Below are 23,966 nucleotides of genomic sequence, written 5' to 3'. Positions count from 1 at the left end.
AGAGCAACTTCTGCATATTACACTTTTAAAACTAGAATTCTCCATTGAAACAACAACAAAGCCACCTCCCCGCCCCTCTTTCACTAGAAATAAAATGAGGGGATGGGGGCTGGAGAAATGTAACCACTCTCAAATTCATAGACAGCACTATGGCTGTGTAACAGTATTACTTCCGTCCCTCTCCTCGCCCCATCCTGGGCTTGAACCAGGAAGCCTCTGCACACATTGGCAACAGTCACCCTCAAAGCATCGCTACCTACCACTCCACAAAAGCCACGGTCCTTGCAGAGCAAGGGAAACAACTACTTCAATGTCTCAGACTGAGTGGCGTCGCCAATTGAAACGCTACCAGTGCGCACCGCTAACTAGCTAGCCATTTCACACTGGTTACAGATGCAAGGACTGACCATCCATAGTATCAAATGTATAGTTTTCACCATGTTTTGAGGCTATACAGTCTTTGTTGACATTTACGTTCTTTACCAAAATGTTAGTAAAACAAGCTTATTTTGGGGGATCTGATGGGGGTATGACAGTTAAACTAAGCTCATGAGGCATTAATAAGTTATATTCTTCAAGAATCAATGGGTATATATCATAAATGTTTCAGTAAAAAAAATGGATGTATCAACTAAGGGTTCTAGCTATATTTGTAGCTTTCTCTTTGTGAATATAAATCAAGGAAATAGGCCTGCATTCAAACACAGTAGTGTACATTATCTCAACACGTCGGTCTGGAATACCTTTCGGTCCTGGAGCGCCTCCTTCACCTCGGAAACCCTGTGGACCAGGAGTTCCTAAAGGGGACGAATACACAACCTTAGAGATCGCACGCTTGTGTCCTCTTCCAGTACAATGGTACACGAAAAGGGCAAAGAGCACTCACCTGGGATACCTGTAGCACCCTGACCACCCACTGACCCTGGAAAACCAAAATAAATACACTTTCACAACAGTTACATGTTGATGAATTGCATTTAAATTTGAGGAATTTAGCAGATGCTCTAATCCAGAGCAACTTACAATTAATGATGATTTAATGTATCTCATCAATCTAGACATATTTCCTGCGTTGATGATGACCTTTGGCCTTACCTTTAGGCCCAACAGGCCCAGCAGTGCCAGCAGGTCCAGGCCCTCCGGGTTCACCAGGAGAACCTATGGCATCACATAATAAGAGCTTGAACAGGAACCCATCATTTTTTCTCTGAAGATATACCGTGACTAACTGTGACGCCATCAAATACACTTATGAACATACCTTTGTCCCCTTTCTCTCCAAACCCTGGAGGACCAGGCTCTCCACGTGATCCCGTTGGTCCTTCTCGGCCCTTCTGGCCTGGGGGGCCTTCTGCACCAGCTTCACCTATTCACAGATGAGAAGAGATGCATTGTGGAAGTGAGAGTCTATACGGTACATTTCTCATTGGTTGCAAGATTGAGATCTTGACATTTTAAGTCAAATTGTGTCCTTAAGCATTACCTGCATTTCCTTTAGGTCCCCTCGGGCCCTCCAGTCCACTGTGACCCATCTGACCTGGAGGACCTAAGGAAGAGAAGCCGAACATCAGTCTGCTATCATTAAGCAGATGATTATTTACTGTAGCCCCTCCAGAATAAAACTAGTAGTTTGTGTTCCTACCTGGTAGGCCAGGGAATCCATTATCACCTGAAATGAATGAATGAATTCCATTTGTACAGTATAACTCTAACGTGTACAGTATTTGCTGTGTGACGTCATTGAAATGAAATGTAGGTCTATGGGTCACTGACCTTTGACTCCTGGAGCACCTTGGTCACCTGAAATAAAACAGCTGAAATGTTAATCAACAGACACAGCCAAAACTTGCTCTGCCAATACAGTTTGTTTCCATCTATGGCTGGATGGATCCATCTGCGTATGTTTCCATGTCCATGCAGTGGATGCCCTACAGTACCTTTGGTCCCAGGCTCTCCTCTCGCTCCTTTCATTGAGTGTGCAAGTGTTGCTGTAACAAATAAATAAACATTTTTGTCAATATGTAGAATCCAATAAAAACCACACATGTATAAAATCTTTCAAAAATATTCATAGAATTCACAAGTTCGCATGATTTGTGATTTTTGACTGAATCATTCCTTTGTTATAATGGTTGAAACGCTCAACATATACCCACAAAACACAAGGCTGGTGCACAGTGTAAGTTCTGGTTCTGGTTCTGTACCTCGTACAGTATCGGACTGCAGCTCAGTCCTGACTATCTGCTGTACTGCCCTTTGCAGAGCTACAGGGTCTTGGGCTGGTCCGTTAGCTGATCCTGGACCTGCTCCTGCTGCCACTCCCAGATTGATACCATTATCAGTGCGGAGCAGTGTGGTAGAGGAGGGAGAGGAGGTCTTGTCCATGTATGCAGACTCCAGAGGGTCTATGATGTTGATGGCTGAGGAGGAGGAGAGGCGACTAGAATGTGCTGAGGAAGAGCTGGAGGCTTGTTCCAAGGCGTCCACACGAGCTTTAAGACGTTTGACTTCTTCGGCTGTAAGTGGTTGGAAGAGAAAGAGAGAGATGGGGAGAAAATTGAGAGGGAAACAGAGAGAAACAAGGACAAAGATTGAGTGAGAGAAGCGAGAAACAGAGAAATGCAGAAGAGGAAGAACAGAGAAAAAAACAGAGAGATTTACTCCGATATGGATGTAACTCTAGCTCTCTATGACAGACAACCACATCAATCAAACCACCCCAGTGTCCTACAGCTCTGCTCCTCCTCTCTTACCCAGGGCGATGAGTCCCAGGAGGAGCCCCAGGAGGAGCAGAAGACCCAGCAGGATGCCCAGCAGCCACTTCAACCAGGAGCAGCAAGACCAGAAGCCCATACCTCCTCCAGACTCGTCCTTACGTATCTCTGATCGAGGAGAGAGGTAGAGGACACGGGGGTCAAGAACCAGCATCAGTAGAGTATCATGAAGAATGCATAAGAGTAGGCACTTAGGGCTGAAGATTGTTACGCTGGGATTCAGCCATTTCAATTTCAAAGTATAGTTAGACTATACCTGCATAGGTTGCTTTGTCTTTCGTTGACACTTTCGTCAAGGATCCAGCTTTTAAAAAACAGCAGTGGAAGAACAGTGTGTTAGTAACACACGTCAAGGTGTGGTGAAAATATCTATTCACTTCCGTTATCTACCGTTTGTTTCTGTGGTTCTGGCTGTAGCTGTCTCCACAAAGCTGGACACCTTCTTCTTCTCCTTCTTCAGTGAGTCCTCAGAATAGGCTATAAAATGTGAAAAGATAAGTCAACTTCACCATAACTCACAGACAACGGCTAACACTGAGACAGTGGGACTGTAGTATGTTATTGGGCATGGAAACATTTAAGATCTGATAGAACTGGTACCATTTTCCCTCATAAGGTTCTTCTAATTGAGCAGACAATTAAATATTTAGTAAAAAAATAAATATTTAGTGAAAACCCTCCTCTGTGTACATTTCTGATATTCTCAGGTATTGGATTGCAATATTCTGGCAACTTTCCCAAAATTCCCAAGTTTTTAGGAATCATGCTTAGAAGATTCCCAGGATAAGCAGGGAATCTGGAATCCTACTTGGCGTCCGACAACAAGGCGCTACAGAGGGTAGTGCATATGGCCCAGTACAACACTGGGGCTGAGCTCCCTGCCAACCAGGACCTCTATACCAATTGTCAAAGACTCCAGCCACCCAAGTCACAGACTGTTCTCTCTGCTACCGCATGGCAAGTGGTACTGATGCACCAAGTCTGGATCCAACAGGACCCTGAGCAACTTCAACCCTCAAAACATTAAACTGCTAAATAGTTGGTTAAATAGTTAGCCAAATAGCTACCCGGACTATCTGCATTTAACCTTTTTGCACAAACTCTTTCTTTGTTGACTCGTCACATACGCTGCTGCTACTGTTTTATCATCTATCCTGTTAACTAGTCACTTATGTACATACTTACATCAATTACCTCCTATCTGCTGTTTTTAAGAAACATGTGACCAATACAATTGTATTTGTTTTGAGTTGTTGCCTACCAATAGCAGTGGCAGCAGAGGAGAACTGCTTGCCGGTATCTTTGGCCATGATGAGTCTCTCCGTCTCCTTTTTGACGGGAGCTTTCTCTTTCTCCAGCAGCATGAATTTGTATTCTTTGGCGAAGACCTCGTCACTGGCAGGAGTGCTGGGTGCCGCTGAGAAATAGGCAGCAAAAACACTCAGCATAAACTGGTAAGTGTCATGAATACATGATAAGATAGAGTAGTAGAGGATATCATTTTACTGCAGTGGGCTAAATCAGGCTCACACAGAGTGTATCTTGGTAGTCTTAAACAAATCTACTTGGAGACAAAAGTAGACACCTCACACACATGGTTATGGGGTTAAAAAAAAGAAGACACTTGTACTACGTCAGATATAGAGTTGAAATGTATTACATTTGGAGTTTGCATCCCAATATTACACTTCATATACATCAAACAAGAGGAAAAACATGAATAATGTTCCACCCATGAGGCAACTAGAGGGCGATTTAGTCATTTGACTGCAGGAAAGTGCTATACTTGTCTTGGTGCTGCTGCTGCTTGTACATATATACATCAAATCAAATGTTTTATGTCTATGGTTGCCTAATTGTTATCGATGCAAAAACAAAGTACTTTGGACTCACCTGTGGTTGTGGACACCCCTGTGCTTGTGACATTTTTCTGCACACCATAGACTGCCAAGAAAGACATGCAGGGTGAATTTAACATGATTGAAACACGTGTGAAATATAACTCCCACAATGAACATGAGCATTATTCTCCTGATTCAAGGGGATTTCTGAACACTCAACACTCCATTCATACCTGTTTGTGCGTTGACTCCATTAGCTGTTAGGATGCCGCCAGTGGTGGAGGCCAGGTTATTCTGCATACCATGAACTAGAGTAGGACAAAGGATATTCAACACACTACTACTACTGAAAGTATCTTATTGGTGTCGACATGGGCTAGAGGGAGTCTCTATAGACCAGCAGGGATGGTCAAAAATGTCAAAATACTATAAAGATCAATGTATCAAGATTTTGAAATATATTTAATTAAAATACATGTATTTTGTATTTTAAAATATAAAAATAAGTTTGCAAGTAAACGGCCCAAATAGCAACACTTTCACTTGCTATGACTGTGATATGTTGTTGTTTATCTACCTTAGTTGAATACACTGACTGTAAGTCACTCTGGAAAAGAGTGTCTGCCAAATGACCAAAATGTAAATTATGTGAACATACTGGGTATTATTATTGGCCTTGTTCCGGGGTAGAGCTCATTAGAATACTACTCAGCATGCTTTGCAATTGTACTTTTGCACATATACATGTACGTTTAATTAATTTAGCAGATGCTCTTATGACACCATAGTGCAATCAGACTTCTGATACCAAGGCAGGGTGTACGGGGGCCACAAAATTGTGAACCGATATAAAAATGGCAGTGAGGGGAAAAGTACTCAATTGTCATGCTTGAAGTAAAGATACCTTCATGGAAAATGACTCAAATAAAAGTGAAAGTCACCCAGTAAAATACTACTAAAAGTATTTGGTTTTACATATACTTAAGTATCAAAAGTAAATGGAATTGCTAAAATGTACTTAAGTATCAAAAAAAGTAAAAAAAAAAAATAAAAAAAAAAAAAGTATAAATCATTTCAAATTCCTTATATTAAGCAAACATTTTAAAAAATAAATATATTTTTATTGGCGGATAGCCAGGGGCACACTCCAACACTCAGACATCATTTACATACGAAGAATTTGTGTTTAGTGAGTCCGCCAGATCAGAGGCAGTAGGGATGACCAGGGATGTTCACTTGATAAGTGTGTGAATTTAACAATTTTCCTGTCAAAATGTAACGAGTACTTTTGGGTGTCAGGGAAATGAGTGGAGTAAAAAGTTCTTCATTTTCTTTTTACCAAAAATATTAAAAGTTAAATAAAGTACAGATACCCCCAAAAATGACATAAGAGTACTTTAAAGTATTTGAGTACTTGAGTACTTTACACCACTGAAAATGGTGTAGAAAAGTATTTTGTATTTAAAAAATACCAATTACCGCTCTCGAAATGATCTTATCACAAAATACATTGGAGTGAAGTTCAGCCCAGTGTAATACAAACGACTAAATACTCTGAAATAATTTAAATACATATTTCAAATACATGTAATACAAATACTGCCCATCTCTGCATAGCAGTCACTTACTTTCAAATCTGTGAAGGGAAGGAAACAAGTGAACACTTTGGGAGAAAGGAAAGATTATTGGGACGCACCGATAGAGAGACAATAGATGTTGAGGGAGATGTTTACCAGTGCTAGAGGCAGAGAGTCCAGAGTTCATGGATGTAGAGCTGAGGGCCAGGTTGTTCTGAAGCCCTGTGGCTGTAGAAACATTGATAAACACCCACATCGATTGAGTCACACCCACAGTAACATATACAGTATTCATTGACGATGAGAAAATTAGGAGACATTTTCTTTTTTAAACTTTCTTGTCATTTTTATGTCGCACACAAATCTAGTTCATTTTAATTATGTCCTTTTAATCTCTTGGATTAAACCTGTTCATTTATATAAATATCTTCGTTGATGGTGTGAAGGATTCAATTCAGATTACATTTGTGTTGGCACTATTATCACTCCGTATCATGCCATTCTTATTAGAGTAATTGTGACTGTATATTTGGTGATGTCTATTGCTGACCTGTGAGTGTGGTGGGTGAGTGTTGGAGGGTGGAGGTGGGGGACCGGTTGATGGCGTTGCTGTGGTAACCATAGCCTCCAGCCGTGGGGCCTGACCACACGTAGGAAGGCATTCCTGAGTCCAGGGTGGCACTGTCGTACTGGCCTGGGAGAGAGGGAAAGGGTTAACTGGTTTTATGTATGTTTATGTACGTTTATTTAACCTTTATTTAACCTTGATTTAACAGGTGAGTCAGTTAACAACGTATTCTGGACATCTAATGCATCAGTGATTATTTATGTACTTTCTTACTTGTGTAATTACTACTTATGTACCTATTTACCTAGTTTTATCATGATTATATTGGTGAGGGTGTGTACCTGACTGGGAGCTGTTTGGCATGGTTCTGGTCTCTACGCTGGCCTTCCTGGGAATAGGGAGGGTGCTGGTGGGGGAGCGAGGGGGGCTGATGCTGCTGGAGCGACTCCCCTTCAGCAGCCGCTTCACATCATCCAGCTCAGTCCCTACACGCCACGGGGGAACAGACATCTAATGTCACTTGGGAAATGTGCAGACTTTTCAAATGTTTTTTTAAATAATAAAGACAGATTTTTATCAAACTGTATTTATCTTCCATATTCAGCTTATCTTCAAGCAGCCACGTTCCATTTCCTTTATACGTTTCTGACTGAGTCATATTGTCTCCCTATTTGTTGAAGTCAAACTAATATCATCTTGGTCCACGTGTATTTTCCAGGGCAGATCGGGTGAGTCATAGTTAGTGATAAGAGCCCGCGTGGTATTAGGCAACTCACATCTTTTAGCAGTGGGAGAGGCACTCTGCAGTCTGCATCTGATCTCACTCTCTGGAACAGGACACACCGAATAGAACAGACAAGTATAGAATAGATTAGAATAGAGTAGTGTAGTGTAATCAGATGTGTTCTATATTAATCAAATGCAGCCAGTTAAAATTGCAAGTGCATTCTGCAGTAGTGTATGTATGGTCTGATTGATGGTGCTTTGCGCTAACAGCTAGTACCCCTGCTGTGGCTCCGCCCTCTGGTGGGTTTACTGGCAACCGCACTTTCTGCAGCTGAAACAATCAATTATCAAAAATCAATTATGTCATTTTTAATATCCACTTTTATTAAACATAGGAATTAAAAAACATTTTGAAGTTACATTTAAGATTGATAGTTACCATATTCTCTCCTTGTGTATTCCGGAGATGAGTTTCCACTGGATCTTCCTGAATACACGGAAGAAAAACACCACTATTGACGACTTTTCCTTCTTCATGTCATGACTGAAGTCATACTTCAACTTCTAAATGATATTCTTAATAACATTATTGTTGATATCTGCACCTGTACTAAAGAGCATCAGAGGACCTTAGGTAGGGCCAGTAGTTTCCAGACCACATGACATGACCAAGAAATGATTGCGCTCGCTCGCTCAGACGTTGCATGCATGAACCAATGGTTACGTGCCACGTCATCGACTGTGTCATTGACCGACAGATTGCTGTAACATATGATGTGGTTAGCTAATACCTAAAATACCTATCCAGGCGTTGTAAGATCTGGCAGGCATCAGCAACACCTGGTCAGAGGAAAGCGCACCGATGTATGATCTTAGGTACCCAGAGGTTATGTGGTCAGGAAAAAAAATCCTAGCCCTGGAGATAAGGCTACGTTCATAACCAAGTGGGAAGGTGGTATTTACCACATATGACTGGGAAAAGTCCACTTGAACGCCCCTCCAACTGGTAATTACTAGTAAGAACCTCAACTATTATCCCTGAGCTTCGACTTCTCCCACATGCTGACCTCTGACATCTACTAAGGAAATTACCTTGATAACAGCATTTTCAGCAGTTAAATGCAACAACAAAAAATTATTTTTAAAAATGAATCTATTAATACGTTTTTTGAACACTATAATTAGTTTACAAACACATATAGCTCTACGTTTAGATTATGGTTGACACAGCTTGTTTGCCATTAGCCAATCTGTGTTTCTCAATGAGTTCAAAGAACTTGCATGCATCCAACTGGTATTTACGACTTCACAACAGGTAATTACCACCTTCCCACTTGGTTATGAACGCAGCATATGAATAGGGTTAACCTTTGACCTTTGACCTTGTCACTGACCTTCGTAGCCCATGGAGCGGGCGATCATGGTGCTGGTCATGCTCTTTCTCTCCGTGGGGGTGGGGGAGTAGCTGAGAGCAGAGGATGCAGACCCCTGTGCCCCACCCCTCTTCACGCCCCCTGAACCCGCCCCTGCCAAGGAGCTGTAGTTGGACCTGGTAACCGTGGAAACGGTCACAGAGCCCAAGCCGCCGGCTGACATTTTGGCACTAGAAGAATCCCCTCCTCCGATTCCGGCACCAGAACTAGAGGCAAAACCAGAACTAGAACCAGAACTGGAACCAGTGACAAAACTGTCTCCTCCTACTCCTGCTCCTGCACCTTTGGAACTAGATACAAAACCAGAACTGGAACCAGTGACAAAACCGCCTCCTCCTGCTCCTGTTCCTTTGGAACTAGAGACAAAACAAGAACTGGAACCACCAGAACTGGAACCAGTGAAAAAACTGGAACTGGAGCTAGACATAAGACCCCCTCCAGAAACGGAAAGAGAGCCGCTGGTCTTGCTCGCCCCGAACGATGCCCCCGAAGCCCCTAAAGACCGGAAAGCTGGCGCAGAGGCCCCTGAAGCACCGGAGGATAAAGAGGGGGACTCTATAGTGGTAATGGTGGTTGATTTGCTGACGGATCCCCCTCCGTACCCAGACTTAGCTCCACCCACAGACCCGGCTGCAGCAGAGGATACTAGCACTGAGCTACTGCCTCCTGTGATGGCTCTACTGGTAGGCTCTCCTCCTCCAGTAGAGAGCAGCCCGCTCCTCGAAGATCCGCTCCTATCCTTGTTACACCTGACGTCTCTAGACAGTTCGTGGTCGAGGTTGACGCGTCAGAGGTGGGCGTGGGAGCCATTCTTTCTCAGCGCTCCCTCTCTGACGACAAGGTCCACCCTTGCGCGTATTTTTCTCATCGCCTGTCGCCGTCGGAACGTAATTATGATGTGGGAAACCGCGAACTGCTCGCCATCCGGTTAGCCCTAGGCGAATGGCGACAGTGGTTGGAGGGGGCGACCGTTCCTTTTGTCGTTTGGACTGACCATAGGAACCTTGAGTACATCCGTTCTGCCAAACGACTTAATGCGCGTCAGGCGCGTTGGGCGCTGTTTTTCGCTCGTTTCGAGTTCGTGATTTCTTATCGTCCGGGCTCTAAGAACACCAAGCCTGATGCTTTATCTCGTCTCTTCAGTTCTTCAGTAGCCTCCACTGACCCCGAGGGGATTCTCCCTGAGGGGCGTGTTGTCGGGTTGACTGTCTGGGGAATTGAGAGGCAGGTAAAGCAAGCGCTCACTCACACTCCGTCGCCGCGCGCTTGTCCTAGGAACCTTCTTTTCGTTCCCGTTCCTACTCGTCTGGCCGTTCTTCAGTGGGCTCACTCTGCCAAGTTAGCCGGCCACCCTGGCGTTCGGGGTACGCTTGCTTCCATTCGCCAGCGTTTTTGGTGGCCCACCCGGGAGCATGACACGCGTCGTTTCGTGGCTGCTTGTTCGGTCTGCGCGCAGACTAAGTCCGGTAACTCCCCTCCTGCCGGCCGTCTCAGGCCGCTTCCCATTCCCTCTCGACCGTGGTCTCACATCGCCTTAGATTTTGTCACCGGACTGCCTTCGTCAGCGGGGAAGACTGTTATTCTTACGGTTGTCGATAGGTTCTCTAAGGCGGCTCATTTCATTCCCCTTGCTAAGCTTCCTTCTGCTAAAGAGACGGCACAAATCATCATCGAGAATGTTTTCAGAATTCATGGCCTTCCGTCAGACGTCGTTTCGGACAGAGGTCCGCAATTCACGTCTCAATTTTGGAGGGAGTTTTGCCGTTTGATTGGGGCTTCCGTCAGTCTCTCTTCCGGCTTTCACCCCCAGTCTAACGGTCAAGCAGAACGGGCCAATCAGACTATTGGTCGAGACCACCTGAGGCTAGAAGAGGAAAGGAGAAAAATAATGATTAGGACTTATACAGAGCTTAGAGAATGTGACTTTTTCTTATAAAGTAGCCTGACATATAACAATGTAGCCAGGGGGGTCATGCACCCCCCAAATCTGAGGGGGCACAAAGGACCTGAGGATAGCTGGGGGGGGGGGGGGGGGTATGGAAACATTTTTCAAACACTTGAAACAGTTTTTTCCTGAAATCTAGAGCCATTATGATTATGCTTAATTATAAGTCAAAATATGTATATTTTTCTGCATATCTAAGCATACCTCCTGCCTGGTGTGTTTTTTTCTCTGCTGAAATATAGGTAAAGGATTGAAAGGAATGTGAGTCTTATTCAGTACATTTAGTTACTGTTTTCTTTTCTAAAGTCTACAAACTTTGCCAGCAGGCATGCCAGCTAGGATAGTTAGACAAGCTAGCTACTCTACCTTGATTGATAGCCTGAAATTGCTTCATGGTGGCTAGTTACAAGGTTGGGAGATTGGGAACCTATCTGGGCTAGCTAAAGCCAACTTTATAAAATTGCTAAGTGGCTAGTAATATTACAGGGAATTAACAAACAATCACCAAAAAAGTATATATATATATATATATATATATATATATAGAGGACAAATCTCTGGGGGCACTTGCCCCTGTGCCCCCTATGGGCATGACACCGCTGAATGTAGCTTAACTGTCGAAATATCTACAGAATCCTATAAGTAATGGATTATATACCAGTGACCATAGGAGTTCTATAGGAGCATCTAAGCTCTTTCGTTGGAAGAGTTTAGGCTGTGATTGACAGTACAAGAAAAACGGTCTTTTACAGGATTCTGACTGCAGTCCAAATGAGCAGGTGTTAAAACCTGTCACACTGTGCCAAAAAAAAAGAAAAATACCAGAGATGTTTTTTTGGATATAGATTATTTTTTAAATCTAGAATTTTGTCTGAGCATGTCTTGAACATGTTATGGCATAACTACTGCTGCTGCTACCACTGCTCTGAGAGATGACCTTCCTCTCCACAACTGAAACGCCACGAGAACTGCTGGAGGACACGCTCTTCTGGTTGGAGACGACAGAGCTAGTGATTCCCTCTTGTGGAGAAATGAGGGACCGTCAGAGACCAATGCTGAGGACATGGATCCTGTTCAGTGGTGGTTAAAGAACCCACATGTCAAACTCGAGTGAAAAGTAAAGATATCTTAATAGAAAATGAGTCAAGTAAAAGTGAAAGTCACCCAGTAAAATACTACTTGAGTAAAAGTCTAAAAGTATTTGGTTTTAAATATACTTTAGTATCAAAAGTGAAAGAATAAATCATTTCAAATTCATTTTATTAAGCAAGCCAGACAGAACCATTTTTTTTTTATTTTTAATTTTTACTCCTTTTTCTCCCCAATTTCGTGGTATCCAATTGTTGTAGTAGCTACTATCTTGTCTCATTGCTACAACTCCCGTACGGGCTCGGGAGAGACGAAGGCTGAATGTCATGCGTCCTCCGATACACAACCCAACCAGCCGTACTGCTTCTTAACACAGCACGCATCCAACCCGGAAGCCAGCCGCACCAATGTGTCGGAGGCTACACCGTGCACCTGGCAACCTTGGCTAGCGCGCACTGCGCCCGGCCCGCCACAGGAGTCGCTGGTGCGCGATGAGACAAGGAGATCCCTACCGACCAATCCCTCCCTAACCCGGACGATGCTAGGCCAATTGTGCGTCGCCCCATGGACCTCCCGGTCGCGGCCGGTTACGACAGAGCCTGGGCGCGAACCCAGGGACTCTGATGGCACAGCTGGCATTTTCTTGTTTTTAAAATGTACGGATAGCCAGGGACACACTCCAACACTCAGACAACATTTGCAAATGAAGTATGTGTGTTTAGTGATTCTGCCAGATAAAAGGCAGTAGGGATGACCAGGGATGTTCTCTTGATAAGGGTGTGAATTTAACAATTTTCCTGTCCTGCTAAGTATTCAAAATGTAACAAATACTTTTGGGTTGTCAGGTAAAATGTAAGGAGTAAAAAGTACATTATTTTCTTTAGGAATGTAGTCAAGTAAAAGTAAACATTGTCAAAAATATAAATAGTAAAGTAAAGTACAAATACCCCAAAAAACTACTTAAGTAGTACTTTCAAGTATTTTTACTGAAGTACTTTACACCACTGGTCCTGTTTGAATACTTTAGAAATGCATCCTCCTTTTTTTCTCCTTGAGGTAAGCACAGATCTATGAGTGATTGGATAGGTGTAAGCAAGGTTACCACCCATTTACTTCACCAATCTCAGATCTATTCAGATCTGTGATTACATCAAGGAAGGTAGGACATAAGGATGCATTTCTGAAGTAATCGAACAAGGCCCCAGACTGCTGAAAATTATCATGAATAATCTTCACTACCAATAATGATAATATAAAAAAATGTTTTTTAATGAATTATAGAAACTCAACGTTCGGATGGACAGAGGATAAATTCATATTTATGGGATGTTATATTCACAGGTGCATGTAGTGTGTATAAATTATGAAAACCTTCAGAAAGGACACAACTCACTTGGCGGCAGTGATGTCAACCGGGTTGTTGTGGTTACTGTTTCTTTGACGACTATAAAAAAAAAGATATATTGACAATTCATAAATAGGTTTCATGTTAAAATGTGTTCCTGGCCAATACACTTGTAATAATATATTTGAAGAATACCAGGTTCAATATAATGGTACACTGTAATAATGTGTTGTGGTTGATAGGTGATATACATTTGGTCATTGAGAACGACTACAAAAACACAACATCTGTATTTGTGTGTGTCATTCCAAACCTTCAGTCTGTATCAAAATCAAAACAAGCTTCAGAACAAGCTTCTTCTAACAAAGCCAAAAACCCAAGGCAAAATAAAACATGTATCTTCTCTAGAATATTCAGTGACCTCTTACCCTTGCCACCGGCACCAGCATTTACAATCTTGGTTGTCGTTAGATTGTCCATCCCATGTTAACTGTTTCAAAACAGAACATGTCTTTATTTTTTACATCATTTATCACACTGGTGCATGCAGAAACATCTAAGGAAGGCACTGTATGGAAATATCAAACTAACAGGACTTCAAACGATATAGATTTGTCAGAATTTGTATTTTTTTATGGCATTTTTCCATATTTCCGTATTTCTCCATACTTGGCATTATGTACTACTAGTAATCATTCTCTCTCTTTTTTATTTCTCTCTCTCTGTTTCTCTCACTCTCACGCTCACTCTCTCTCTCTCTCTCTCTCTCTCTCTGCTGTAAACATTCCAAAGTTCCCTGATTGAGAATGTGTTGTTGATTTAAGCGGAGACCCTAGCCTTGGGCAAGCCAAGCCTGTATATTGTCTTCACCTGATAAATTGAGAGCTCTTTTCATAGGGAGCAGTGATTTACTGGCGGTGCCTATAGATTTTCCTGTGAAACTGAAAGGGACTCGGACTGAAATCAGACGTGGGTGTTGAAATCATTTACAAGTTAAGTTCACTATACCACTGACACAAGATTTCAGGGATGGCCAACGGCTCCTGTCTAATAACATAACGTGACATAACATGACATAACATAACATAGCATAACACAGCATAGCATAACATAGCATAACATGATTTAACATGCGATCTGACGCAGCAGCATCTCTTTGACGCATCGTTTCAACAGCATTGACTGATGGATGTAGTGTGGACAGGTTCTACAGCAGAACCATGGTCAGCGTCAGGATTTAGCCTCCACTAGGAAGAATAACAATGTACATATACACTGGCCCCAAATGGATGCTAATGGATAGAAATATTGGGGGAAATATTGTGTATATTACTCTAACGTAAGCTCGTCTTCTTATTCAAGAACAAAAATGTAATCCTCTAACACGTCAGTGTTATTTATTGTGGACGCTAACATGAACAAGGCCAGACCTGTGTGGATTCCTTATTGGCTGCCTCAATTGTTCTCATCATCCACATAAGCCTGAACTTACAATTTACATGTAGATTTTTTTTAAATGGATGACTTGAATCATTTGAACACATACTTGAATACTGAATTCTATGTGATATTATGATGTATTATAAATAGTGAATAGGCCACTACTTGAATCACTGTCAATCAGAAATTCATATAAACTAATGAATATGAAATATGACCACTTGTAAAGTAATTCATGCTTTATAGCTACCCCCACATGGTACACAAAGGTGTCGTGTTACATAGTAGATGACCTATGACCTCTAATTAGCATCACCAGGTCAGGAGGGCTGTCTATGTCTGCATCCAAAATGACACCCTATTCCTATAGGCAATCCAGAGCCCTATGGACCCTGGTCAAAAGTAGTGCACTATATGTAGTGACTATTTTCTTTAGGGTGCCAATTCAGATACTTAACACACACATACCTGAGGCAAATAGGATTACAGTGGGGCAAAAAAGTATTTAGTCTGCCACCAATTGTCCACTTAAAAAGATGAGAAAGGCCTGTAATTTTCATCATAGGTACACTTCAACTATGACAGACAAAATGAGAAGACAAAAATCCAGAAAATCACATTGTAGGATTTTTTATGAATTTATTTGTAAATTATGGTGGAAAATAAGTATTTGGTCACCTACAAACAAGCAATATTTCTGGCTCTCACAGACCTGTAACTTCTTATTTAAGAGGCTCCTCTGTCCTCCACTCGTTAACTGTATTAATGGCACCTGTTTGAACTTGTTATCAGTATAAAAGACACCTGTCCACAACCTCAAACAGTCACACTCCAAACTCCACTATGGCCAAGACCAAAGAGCTGTCAAAGGACACCAGAAACAAAATTGTAGACCTGCACCAGGCTGGGAAGACTGAATCTACAATAGGTAAGCAGCTTGGTTTGAAGAAATCAACTGTGGGAGCAATTATTAGGAAATGGAAGACATACAAGACCACTGATAATCTCCCTCGATCTGGGGCTCCACGCAAGATCTCACCCCGTGGGGTCAAAATGATCACAAGAACAGTGAGCAAAAATCCCAGAACCACACGGGGGGACCTAGTGAATGACCTGCAGAGAGCTGGGACCAAAGTAACAAAGCCTACCATCAGTAACACACTACGGCGCCAGGGACTCAAATCCTGCAGTGCCAGACGTGTCCCCCTGCTTAACCTGTTATGGCTGCATCCCTTTGTTCTCAATTTCTGCCTGAAGACCCTAATCTAACTGCCTGTAGCTCAGCCCCAGAGGCAAGGATATGCATATTCTTGGTATCATTTGAATGGAAACATTCTGAAGTTTGTGGAAATGTTAATTGAATGTAGGAGAATATAACACAGTAGATCTGGTGGAAGAAAAGGGAAAGAAGGAGCATGTTTTTTATTTCACATGTACTAGAATAGCCACACAGTCAGATAGGATGCTGGAGATAATTCTGATGGATAACACAAGAGGGCAACTGTAGGTGTGCAAAGTTTCAGACTCATAACTTCAGGAATGGGTGAGCTGCATGACATTTAGCATGAAGTCACCCAGGTGTCCCACACAAGTTGCCCAAATGTACCCAAGTGGCCGAATTGGTGAAATGACCTATAACTATATACAGCAGTGCAAATAACTATATACAACATATCAAAAAGCAATTCTAACACACACACACACACAAAAAAAATAAAAAAATAATTAGAAAATAAATGTTTAATCCAGTACATGTCCAGGCCCGTCTGAAGTTTGCTAGAGAGCATTTGGATGATCCAGAAGAAGATTGGGATAATGTCATATGGTCAGATGAATCCAAAATATAACTTTTTGGTAAAAACTCAACTCGTCGTGTTTGGAGGACAAAGAATGCTGAGTTGCATCCAAAGAACACCATACCTACTGTGAAGCATGGGGGTGGAAACATCATGCTTTGGGGCTGTTTTTCTGCAAAGGGACCAGGACGACTGATCCGTGTCAAGGAAAGAATGAATGGGGCCATGTATCGTGAGATTTTGAGTGAAAACCTCCTTCCATCAGCAAGGGCATTGAAGATGAAACGTTGGGTCTTTCAGCATGACAATGATCCCAAACACACCGCCCGGGCAACGAAGGAGTGGCTTCGTAAGAAGCATTTCAAGGTCCTGGAGTGGCCTAGCCAGTCTCCAGATCTCAACCCCATAGAAAATCTTAGGAGGGAGTTGAAAGTCCGTGTTGCCCAGCAACAGCCCCCAAAACATCACTGCTCTAGAGGAGATCTGCATGGAGGAATGGGCCAAAATACCAGCAACAGTGTGTGAATACCTTGTGAAGACTTACAGAAAACGTTTGACCTCTGTCATTGCCAACAAAGGGTATATAACAAAGTATTGAGATAAACATTTGTTATTGACCAAATACTTATTTTCCACCATAATTTGCAAATAAATTCATTAAAAATCCTACAATGTGATTTTCTGGATTTTTTTTCTCATTTTGTCTGTCATAGTTGAAGTGTACCGATGATGAAAATTACAGGCCTCTCTCATCTTTTTAAGTGGGAGAACTTGCACAATTGGTGGCTGACTAAATACTTTTTTGCCCCACTGTATCTATACGAATAGATACAGATCAAATCGTCACTATGTGGTGGTAATGACCGTCAAACATAGTTCAATTACTTGTCTTTTGCCCTCAAGAAAAGCGGAGGAAGACGTTGAGGTTGAGAGAAGGACGTATCAGTTGCCACAGGCTGTGTGTACATGTGTCTCACACCTGTGTATCACCCCTTCAGTTACAGGCTATTTGCAACACTCTCCCTTCCACAGCCACATAGTGGTGAGAGGAGGACCTCTTACAGCTGCAGATGTATCCGTTTACCTCTTTGATGTATATGAAAAAAACACTGGCATACTAAGCCCTGAATCCATCACAGTCTTGATATGGTGCGATATAATGCAATACTACTTAATTGGCACATTAGATTTGGGATTGCAATTAAATGAGGAAATTATAATTAAGGGTAGACATAATTACCGGAGGGCATAATTTGGCAACAATTAGGCATAATATCTCAAAGGACTTAACTATGCAGACAGCAACACAATTATGCAATCAGCTCTTGAATTTGGAGGGATGAACATGTGAATGTGATCCAAAACAGTAAATCAGCATTCCTCCCCAAAATGTGTAAGGAATGTATTATTGGGTCTACACAGGTGAGACATAAACAGGGGATAGATTAGTACTGCCTCTATTTGGATTGTAAAACAATTTGGATTGTAAAAAAAAAATTAAAAAAATAATGCCTACCTCAGCCCGTTTCCCAAAGATGATCTTCCTCTCCTCTCTCCTCTATTTTCACAGAAAATTAGTTGATGGCACCAGCGATCCTATGTGCTTCTGCCGTATCTCCAGGTGCGTTATGGATACGGTCCGCGGTGTTCATGCGCTGTATGTGCCTGGCCCGTTTATGTATGAGTCTTTTCTGACTCATTGCTTCTACCGTACCAACATGTTGGAACAAAACAGCTGGAACGGTGCTGTAACTTCAGCCAGTGACAGACTCTGCGTTTGGATAGGGGGGGGTGATGCCCTGGGGAAAGAAAAGTAGATGGGTGGATGAAATACTGTAAATGATTTGATAAAATATGGGTGGATTTGCGTAATTATTGATATTTATTTTCTAAATAAGAGACAGGCTATTCTAGTCCATTTGGGATATTTGCATTTTCTGTAGCAAGGAAGTAGCATATTACATTGCTGCATTTTGCACTGCATGGCCTATTATGCAGTTGATTTTGAACTTAAAAGGGGAAAAATACAATTAAAACATACCTAGATAATTCTGAACGTTAACATGGAGAGAGGAAAATAACTTCTTTCTTTTAAATCTGTTTTATTACACAGTCTACTCATAAGTCCATGTGCAAAGCCTAGGCTACTGTGATGGGGTGTTTTATTTTTAGTTGCGTGGGAATCATAAAGTAGCATCAAATTCCACACTGTGTATCCAAATGGCCATTTTTTTTTTTTTTATTTGGTTGGGCAGTGAATGGTACATCACTTCCTTGCTCATCATAAGGCTATCTATCATGTAATCACACAAATGAACTAAAGGGAAAGCTTCTGAATATAAGACACAGTTGAGGGGATATGTTTGTACGGATGAGTTTGTTGGCATGCTTGAATCTTGGAGTGTCAGTGAGGCCTGTTGTTTAAGTGTATTACATTCACGTGGTGTCAGACTCCCACCTGAACCAGGAATGACCTATTTATATCCAGTGTAGCTGAGAAAAAAAGAATAAATATTTGCACCGTTTTCCCTCCCCAAGCATCCAGATCTTACAGTGATTAGACGAAAATGTATATTTAAAGATTGGAGTGATTTGAGATTCTACAGTGAAATGATTTTAATACAACCATGTACACACCCACGTTTTTTCTCCTGAAGTTTAGGCTGTTGTTTTTGGCTGCGCAGGAATATCTGACAAAAAGGCATTTGTCTTTACCTAACTGTTAGAAAAACGTCTGAGAGCAAGACATGTATGTCAATACAGCCATTTCTATGATGTTTAAAACCGCTAAAGCTGTCTGACTCCGACCCTGTTTCTGCAACCCACTTATCTCTCAAGTTGTTCGATTCCCAGAAGACTCATTTGTTGGATTCTCAGAAGACTCATTTGTTGGATTCTCAGAAGACCCATTTGTTCGATTCCCAGAAGACTCATTTGTTCGATTCTCAGAAGACTCATTTGTTGTTTAGCCAGGTCTTTCTAAGAATTGTGTAAGATTTTGTACTTTTGATGGAGTTGAAATCGCTCAACAAGACAGTGTCGTTGTCTGAACAAGTCTGAGTGAGACCTCCTGAGTGAAATGGGTTGTCAAATTCTTTAGTGACAGATAAGCGTCCATTTTGATCATTCAACACTCATGGAGTTCTCTGGACAATAAAAATATATACAGTGGCCTCAAATTATTTATTTCCTTTTTTTTCTACATTCTTTGCAATCCTATCTATGCCTATATGTTATTGCTCTTTATTGACTCTAACAACAAAAACTGGTTGGTAGGTTGGTGTAACGATGTCCGCTGAGAGTCGGGAAGCAAGTTCAGGGAGTGAATACATTTAGTAAATAAACGAACATGCACAAAACAAGAAAGACGGACAGCGCACCGACATGACACAGACACAGAAACAATAACGCCTGGGGAAGGGAGACATAACTAGGGCAGGTAATCAGAGAGGTGATGGAGTCCAGGTGAGTGTCAATAAGCGCTGGTGCGCGTGACGATGGTGACAGGTAATCATCAGCAGTCTGGTGACCTGGAGGCCAGAGAGGGAGTATACGTGACAGTTGGACGCCTGGCAGAGTTGTTTTGACCTGTTAGCCTGGTTGGTCTAAACGGAGCTGTCACTTCAGCACCCGTAATGTGAAGATTTACTATGTCTTAACTTATAGCCCAGGCCTAGCGTGAAATTAGTGACGGTATTAAAAATCCCAAACTCTTAACCTAAAGGCAAAGACAAATCAGACAGGCACGTTCGAGTCTAGGCAGGCATGGACTGTGGATTTCAACCCACTCCTTGCTGCTATTACATTATAGAGAGAGGATAAAGAGTGTCTCTGTCTGTATCCCAAATGGCAGACTATTCCCTACAGTTCACTACTTTTGACCAGGGTTGTGGTCAGGCGTAGTGCACTATATCGGGAATCGGGTGCCATTTGGGATGTAAATATAAAAATAGTATTGATATGTAGTTGAATACTAGCTTTAAACATGGGAGTGGGTGTAACGGTTAGGTTACCCAACAGAAAAATACATATAGTACTTGAATTCTGAGACATGCCACCACGTCTTCAACCATCTCCCATCATCTCTCTGGCAGTCGTAATTAGTTGTTAAGAAAACTACCGAGGTGCTAAGCAGGTGACAGTTATAAGCCCTCTGCAAATCTGGGGGCTGCTAAGGTTGCGTGAAGTATGGTGACAAGGTGCCAACATCACTCAGTGGTATTACTTTGGCTGGCAAAGGTGATCTCCAAACACTGCATTTCTAGCCAGGAAGAAGACATTGCTTTGGGTAATCTTATGAATCCCTTGGCATTAGTCAAATAATGGCTAATGTTGATTTAGTGCATATGCCAGTGTCTAAAGATATTCCTTCACAAACAAACAGTGGGTTGTAGCCTATGAATCACAAATGACTCTGTCTCTTGGCATAGACAAGACTATGTTCCTCTGGTTGCTTCTGAAGACATGTGGTTGTAAACAATGTTTGGGAAAAGACTGAGAGATACTACATATTGTACCTACATGTTGCGTGTATCTTAAGAAATGCATGCAGCTTCGTGCCAGGTGCTCATCGTACTTGTAATCCTTGTTTTATTTAAATCAAACAGTAGAATATAATAGTTAACAGTAGAATATAATAGTTAGTCCTCCGAGAAGGAAAGTATTTTCACAAAACATTTTTCATGAACTTTGTGGTTCAATCCAAGCTATTCAGTACGTAACTGATTGTGTGTGCATGAAGGTAACGTAAGGGGTTAGATATTCTGATGACTTCTTTGATGAATCACGGATTTTAATAGCGTCGAATACTACATGCCTTAGGGTAGCCTTAGTAGGACTGCCATGAATCTCCTCCCACAATGCACTATGGTTAGTCATTTGGCCTCTGGGTGATGTTGAAACTAGGTCCCACTGAACACCTGTCCTGTACAGTGCCCTAAGTCCTATAGCATTAATTTGGCTATATCTTTTTATTTATTTTATTTATATCAAGCGTATTTTACCATTTACAAGATAAATATGTGTTTTCAGATTAGGCCTCGGTAGTTACAGACTGAAGCAACGCTTAGTTTTAGTCCGTTTTTGTTCTGCAGTGCCTCAAGATAAGACTGACTGGTTGAGTCACACCTTGTAACAAATTGGGTACAAGATCCTGAAAACCACAATGCACCACAGACAGGGATTTACAGTTGTGTCAGTGAGCAGCAGCAGGCAGCTTACCTGTGAGATCCCTAGTATCTTATCGTGTAGTCATTGTGAGATTAGCCTAAATGTTACAACCTCCACAGACACACAATCATGCATAGTGAACCTTATAGCATGTCCCTGAGGAGCAGATAGGCCTATCTCTACTAACCTAACTACACTGAGTGTACAAAACATTAGGAACATCTTCCTAACATTGAGTGGCACCCACTTTCCCCCAGAACAGCCTAAATTTGTCAGAGCATGAACTCTACAAGGTGTCGAAAGTGTTCCACATGAATGCTGGCCCATGTTGACTCATGTTGGCACAAACAGGTGAGCCTGGCACCTACTACCATACCCCGTTCAAAGGCACTTAAATATTTTGTCTTGCCCATTCACTCTCTGAAAGGCACACAAAAACAATCCACGTCTTAATTGTCTCAAGTCTTTAAAATCCTTCTTTAAGCGGTCTCATCCCCTTCACCTACACTGATTGAAGATGATTTAACAAGTGACATCAATAAGGAATCATAGCTTTCACCTCAGTTCAACTGGTCAGTCTATGTCATGGAAAGAGCAGGTGTTCCTAATGTTTTGTACACTCAGTGTATACAGAACCAGTCATAAGTTTGGACACAGTTGGTCATTCAAGGGTTTTTCTTTATTTTTACTCTTTTCTACATTGTAGAATAATAGTGAAGACATCATAACTATGAAATAATACATATGGAATCATGTAGTAACCAAAAAAGTGTTAAATAAATCAAAATATACTTTAGATTTTAGAATTTTTAAAGTACCCACCCTTTGCCTTGATGACAACTTTGCACACTTTTGGCATTCTCTCAACCAGCTTTATGAGGAAGTCACCTGGATTGCATTTCAATTAACGGGTGTGCCTTGTTAAAAGTTCATATGTGGAATTTCTTTCCTTCTTAATGCATTTGATCCAATCAGATGTGTTGTGACAAGGTAGGGGTGGTATACAGAAGATATCCCTATTTGATAAAAGACCAAGTCCATATTATGGTAAGAACAGATCAAATAGGCAAAGAGAAATGACAGCCCATCAATACTTTAAGACATAAAGGTCAGTCAATATGGAAAATTTCAAGAACTTTTAAAGTTTTTTCAAGTGCAGTTGCAAAAACCATCAAGCGCTGTGATGAAACTGGCTTTCATGAAGACCACCACAGGAAAGGAAGACCCAGCGTTACCTCTGCTTCAGAGTAAAAGTTCATTAGAGTTACCAGCCTCAGAAATTGCAGCCCAAATAAATTCTTCACAGATTTCAAGTAACAGACACATCGAATTGCTGCAAAGAAATCACTACTAAAGGACACCAATAATAAGAAGAGACTTGCTTGGGCCAAGAAACACCAGCAATGGATATTAGACCAGTGGAAATCTGTCTTTTGGTCTGATGAGTCCAAATTTGATACTCCATCCCATCTAGTTTGCGCTTAGTGGGACTATCATTTGTTTTTCAACAGGACAATGACCCAAAACACACCTCCAGGCTGTGTAAGGGCTATTTGACCAAGAAGGAGAGTGATGGAGTGCTGCATCAGATGACCTGGCTTCTACAATCACCAGACCTCAACCCAATTGAGATGGTTTGGGATGAGTTGGACAGCAGAGTGCAGCAAGCAAGCGGACAAAGGAAAAGCAGCCAACAAGTGCTAAGTATATGTGGGAACTCCTTCAAGACTTTTGGAAAAGCATTCCAGGTGAAGCTGGTTGAGAGAATGCCAAGAGTGTGCAAAGCTGTCATTAATGCAAAGTGTGGCAACTTAAAAAAAATCAAAAATCTATATTTTATATAATATATTCTATATTTTGATTTATTTAACACTTTTTTGGTTACTACATGATTCCATGTGTTATTTCATAGTTTTCATGTCTTCACTATTATTCTAGTATAAATAAAGAAGAACCCTTGAATGAGTAAGTTTGTCCAAACTTTTGACTGGTACTGTAAGTCTGTGCTACTAAACCACAGTTTTGGGACATATTTCTGTGAAAACGAAGAGACTATATCAAATGGGGAAATTACAAGGAATATGCCAGGGGGTTTCGACTTGTGATGCTGAGGCTTGCATGGCATGGTATTTCATTCATGTGATGGAATTCTGAAGGGTATAAATCTCACGAGGTTGACAGAGGTACATATGACTCACTTATGACCTGACCCTGTTTATTGCAATTTTTACATTTTAGTCATTTGGCAGAGTGGGATCCATTC

At 41.7% G+C, this 23,966-nt stretch overlaps 1 protein-coding gene across 1 annotated transcript in view; it reads right to left on the bottom strand.

Moving 5' to 3' along the window:
* The window catches only part of LOC139370319 (collagen alpha-1(XVII) chain-like), a 29,199-nt gene extending 11,037 nt beyond the window's left edge, over positions 1 to 18,162 (bottom strand). Inside the window, exons 1-26 of the mRNA XM_071109723.1 lie at positions 18,051 to 18,162; positions 13,727 to 13,788; positions 13,347 to 13,397; positions 10,770 to 10,783; positions 8,881 to 9,646; positions 7,926 to 7,973; positions 7,764 to 7,817; positions 7,537 to 7,587; positions 7,102 to 7,245; positions 6,743 to 6,886; positions 6,349 to 6,420; positions 4,849 to 4,923; positions 4,668 to 4,718; positions 4,036 to 4,191; positions 3,165 to 3,251; positions 3,031 to 3,078; positions 2,754 to 2,882; positions 2,205 to 2,516; positions 1,938 to 1,988; positions 1,774 to 1,800; positions 1,643 to 1,669; positions 1,484 to 1,546; positions 1,262 to 1,366; positions 1,096 to 1,158; positions 887 to 922; positions 744 to 797 (exon numbers count right to left, since the gene is read on the bottom strand). Of these exons, the coding sequence (XP_070965824.1) occupies positions 744 to 797; positions 887 to 922; positions 1,096 to 1,158; positions 1,262 to 1,366; positions 1,484 to 1,546; positions 1,643 to 1,669; positions 1,774 to 1,800; positions 1,938 to 1,988; positions 2,205 to 2,516; positions 2,754 to 2,882; positions 3,031 to 3,078; positions 3,165 to 3,251; positions 4,036 to 4,191; positions 4,668 to 4,718; positions 4,849 to 4,923; positions 6,349 to 6,420; positions 6,743 to 6,886; positions 7,102 to 7,245; positions 7,537 to 7,587; positions 7,764 to 7,817; positions 7,926 to 7,973; positions 8,881 to 9,646; positions 10,770 to 10,783; positions 13,347 to 13,397; positions 13,727 to 13,778 (2,680 nt within the window). The 5' untranslated portion in view covers positions 13,779 to 13,788; positions 18,051 to 18,162. The remainder of the gene's footprint in view (positions 1 to 743; positions 798 to 886; positions 923 to 1,095; positions 1,159 to 1,261; positions 1,367 to 1,483; positions 1,547 to 1,642; positions 1,670 to 1,773; positions 1,801 to 1,937; positions 1,989 to 2,204; positions 2,517 to 2,753; positions 2,883 to 3,030; positions 3,079 to 3,164; positions 3,252 to 4,035; positions 4,192 to 4,667; positions 4,719 to 4,848; positions 4,924 to 6,348; positions 6,421 to 6,742; positions 6,887 to 7,101; positions 7,246 to 7,536; positions 7,588 to 7,763; positions 7,818 to 7,925; positions 7,974 to 8,880; positions 9,647 to 10,769; positions 10,784 to 13,346; positions 13,398 to 13,726; positions 13,789 to 18,050) is intronic.
* Positions 18,163 to 23,966: the final 5,804 nt, after the last annotated feature.

Source organism: Oncorhynchus clarkii, chromosome 17 (genome assembly GCF_045791955.1).
Source record: "Oncorhynchus clarkii lewisi isolate Uvic-CL-2024 chromosome 17, UVic_Ocla_1.0, whole genome shotgun sequence".
Classification (NCBI taxonomy): domain Eukaryota; kingdom Metazoa; phylum Chordata; class Actinopteri; order Salmoniformes; family Salmonidae; genus Oncorhynchus; species Oncorhynchus clarkii.
This window is presented reverse-complemented; position numbering and strand designations above follow the sequence as displayed.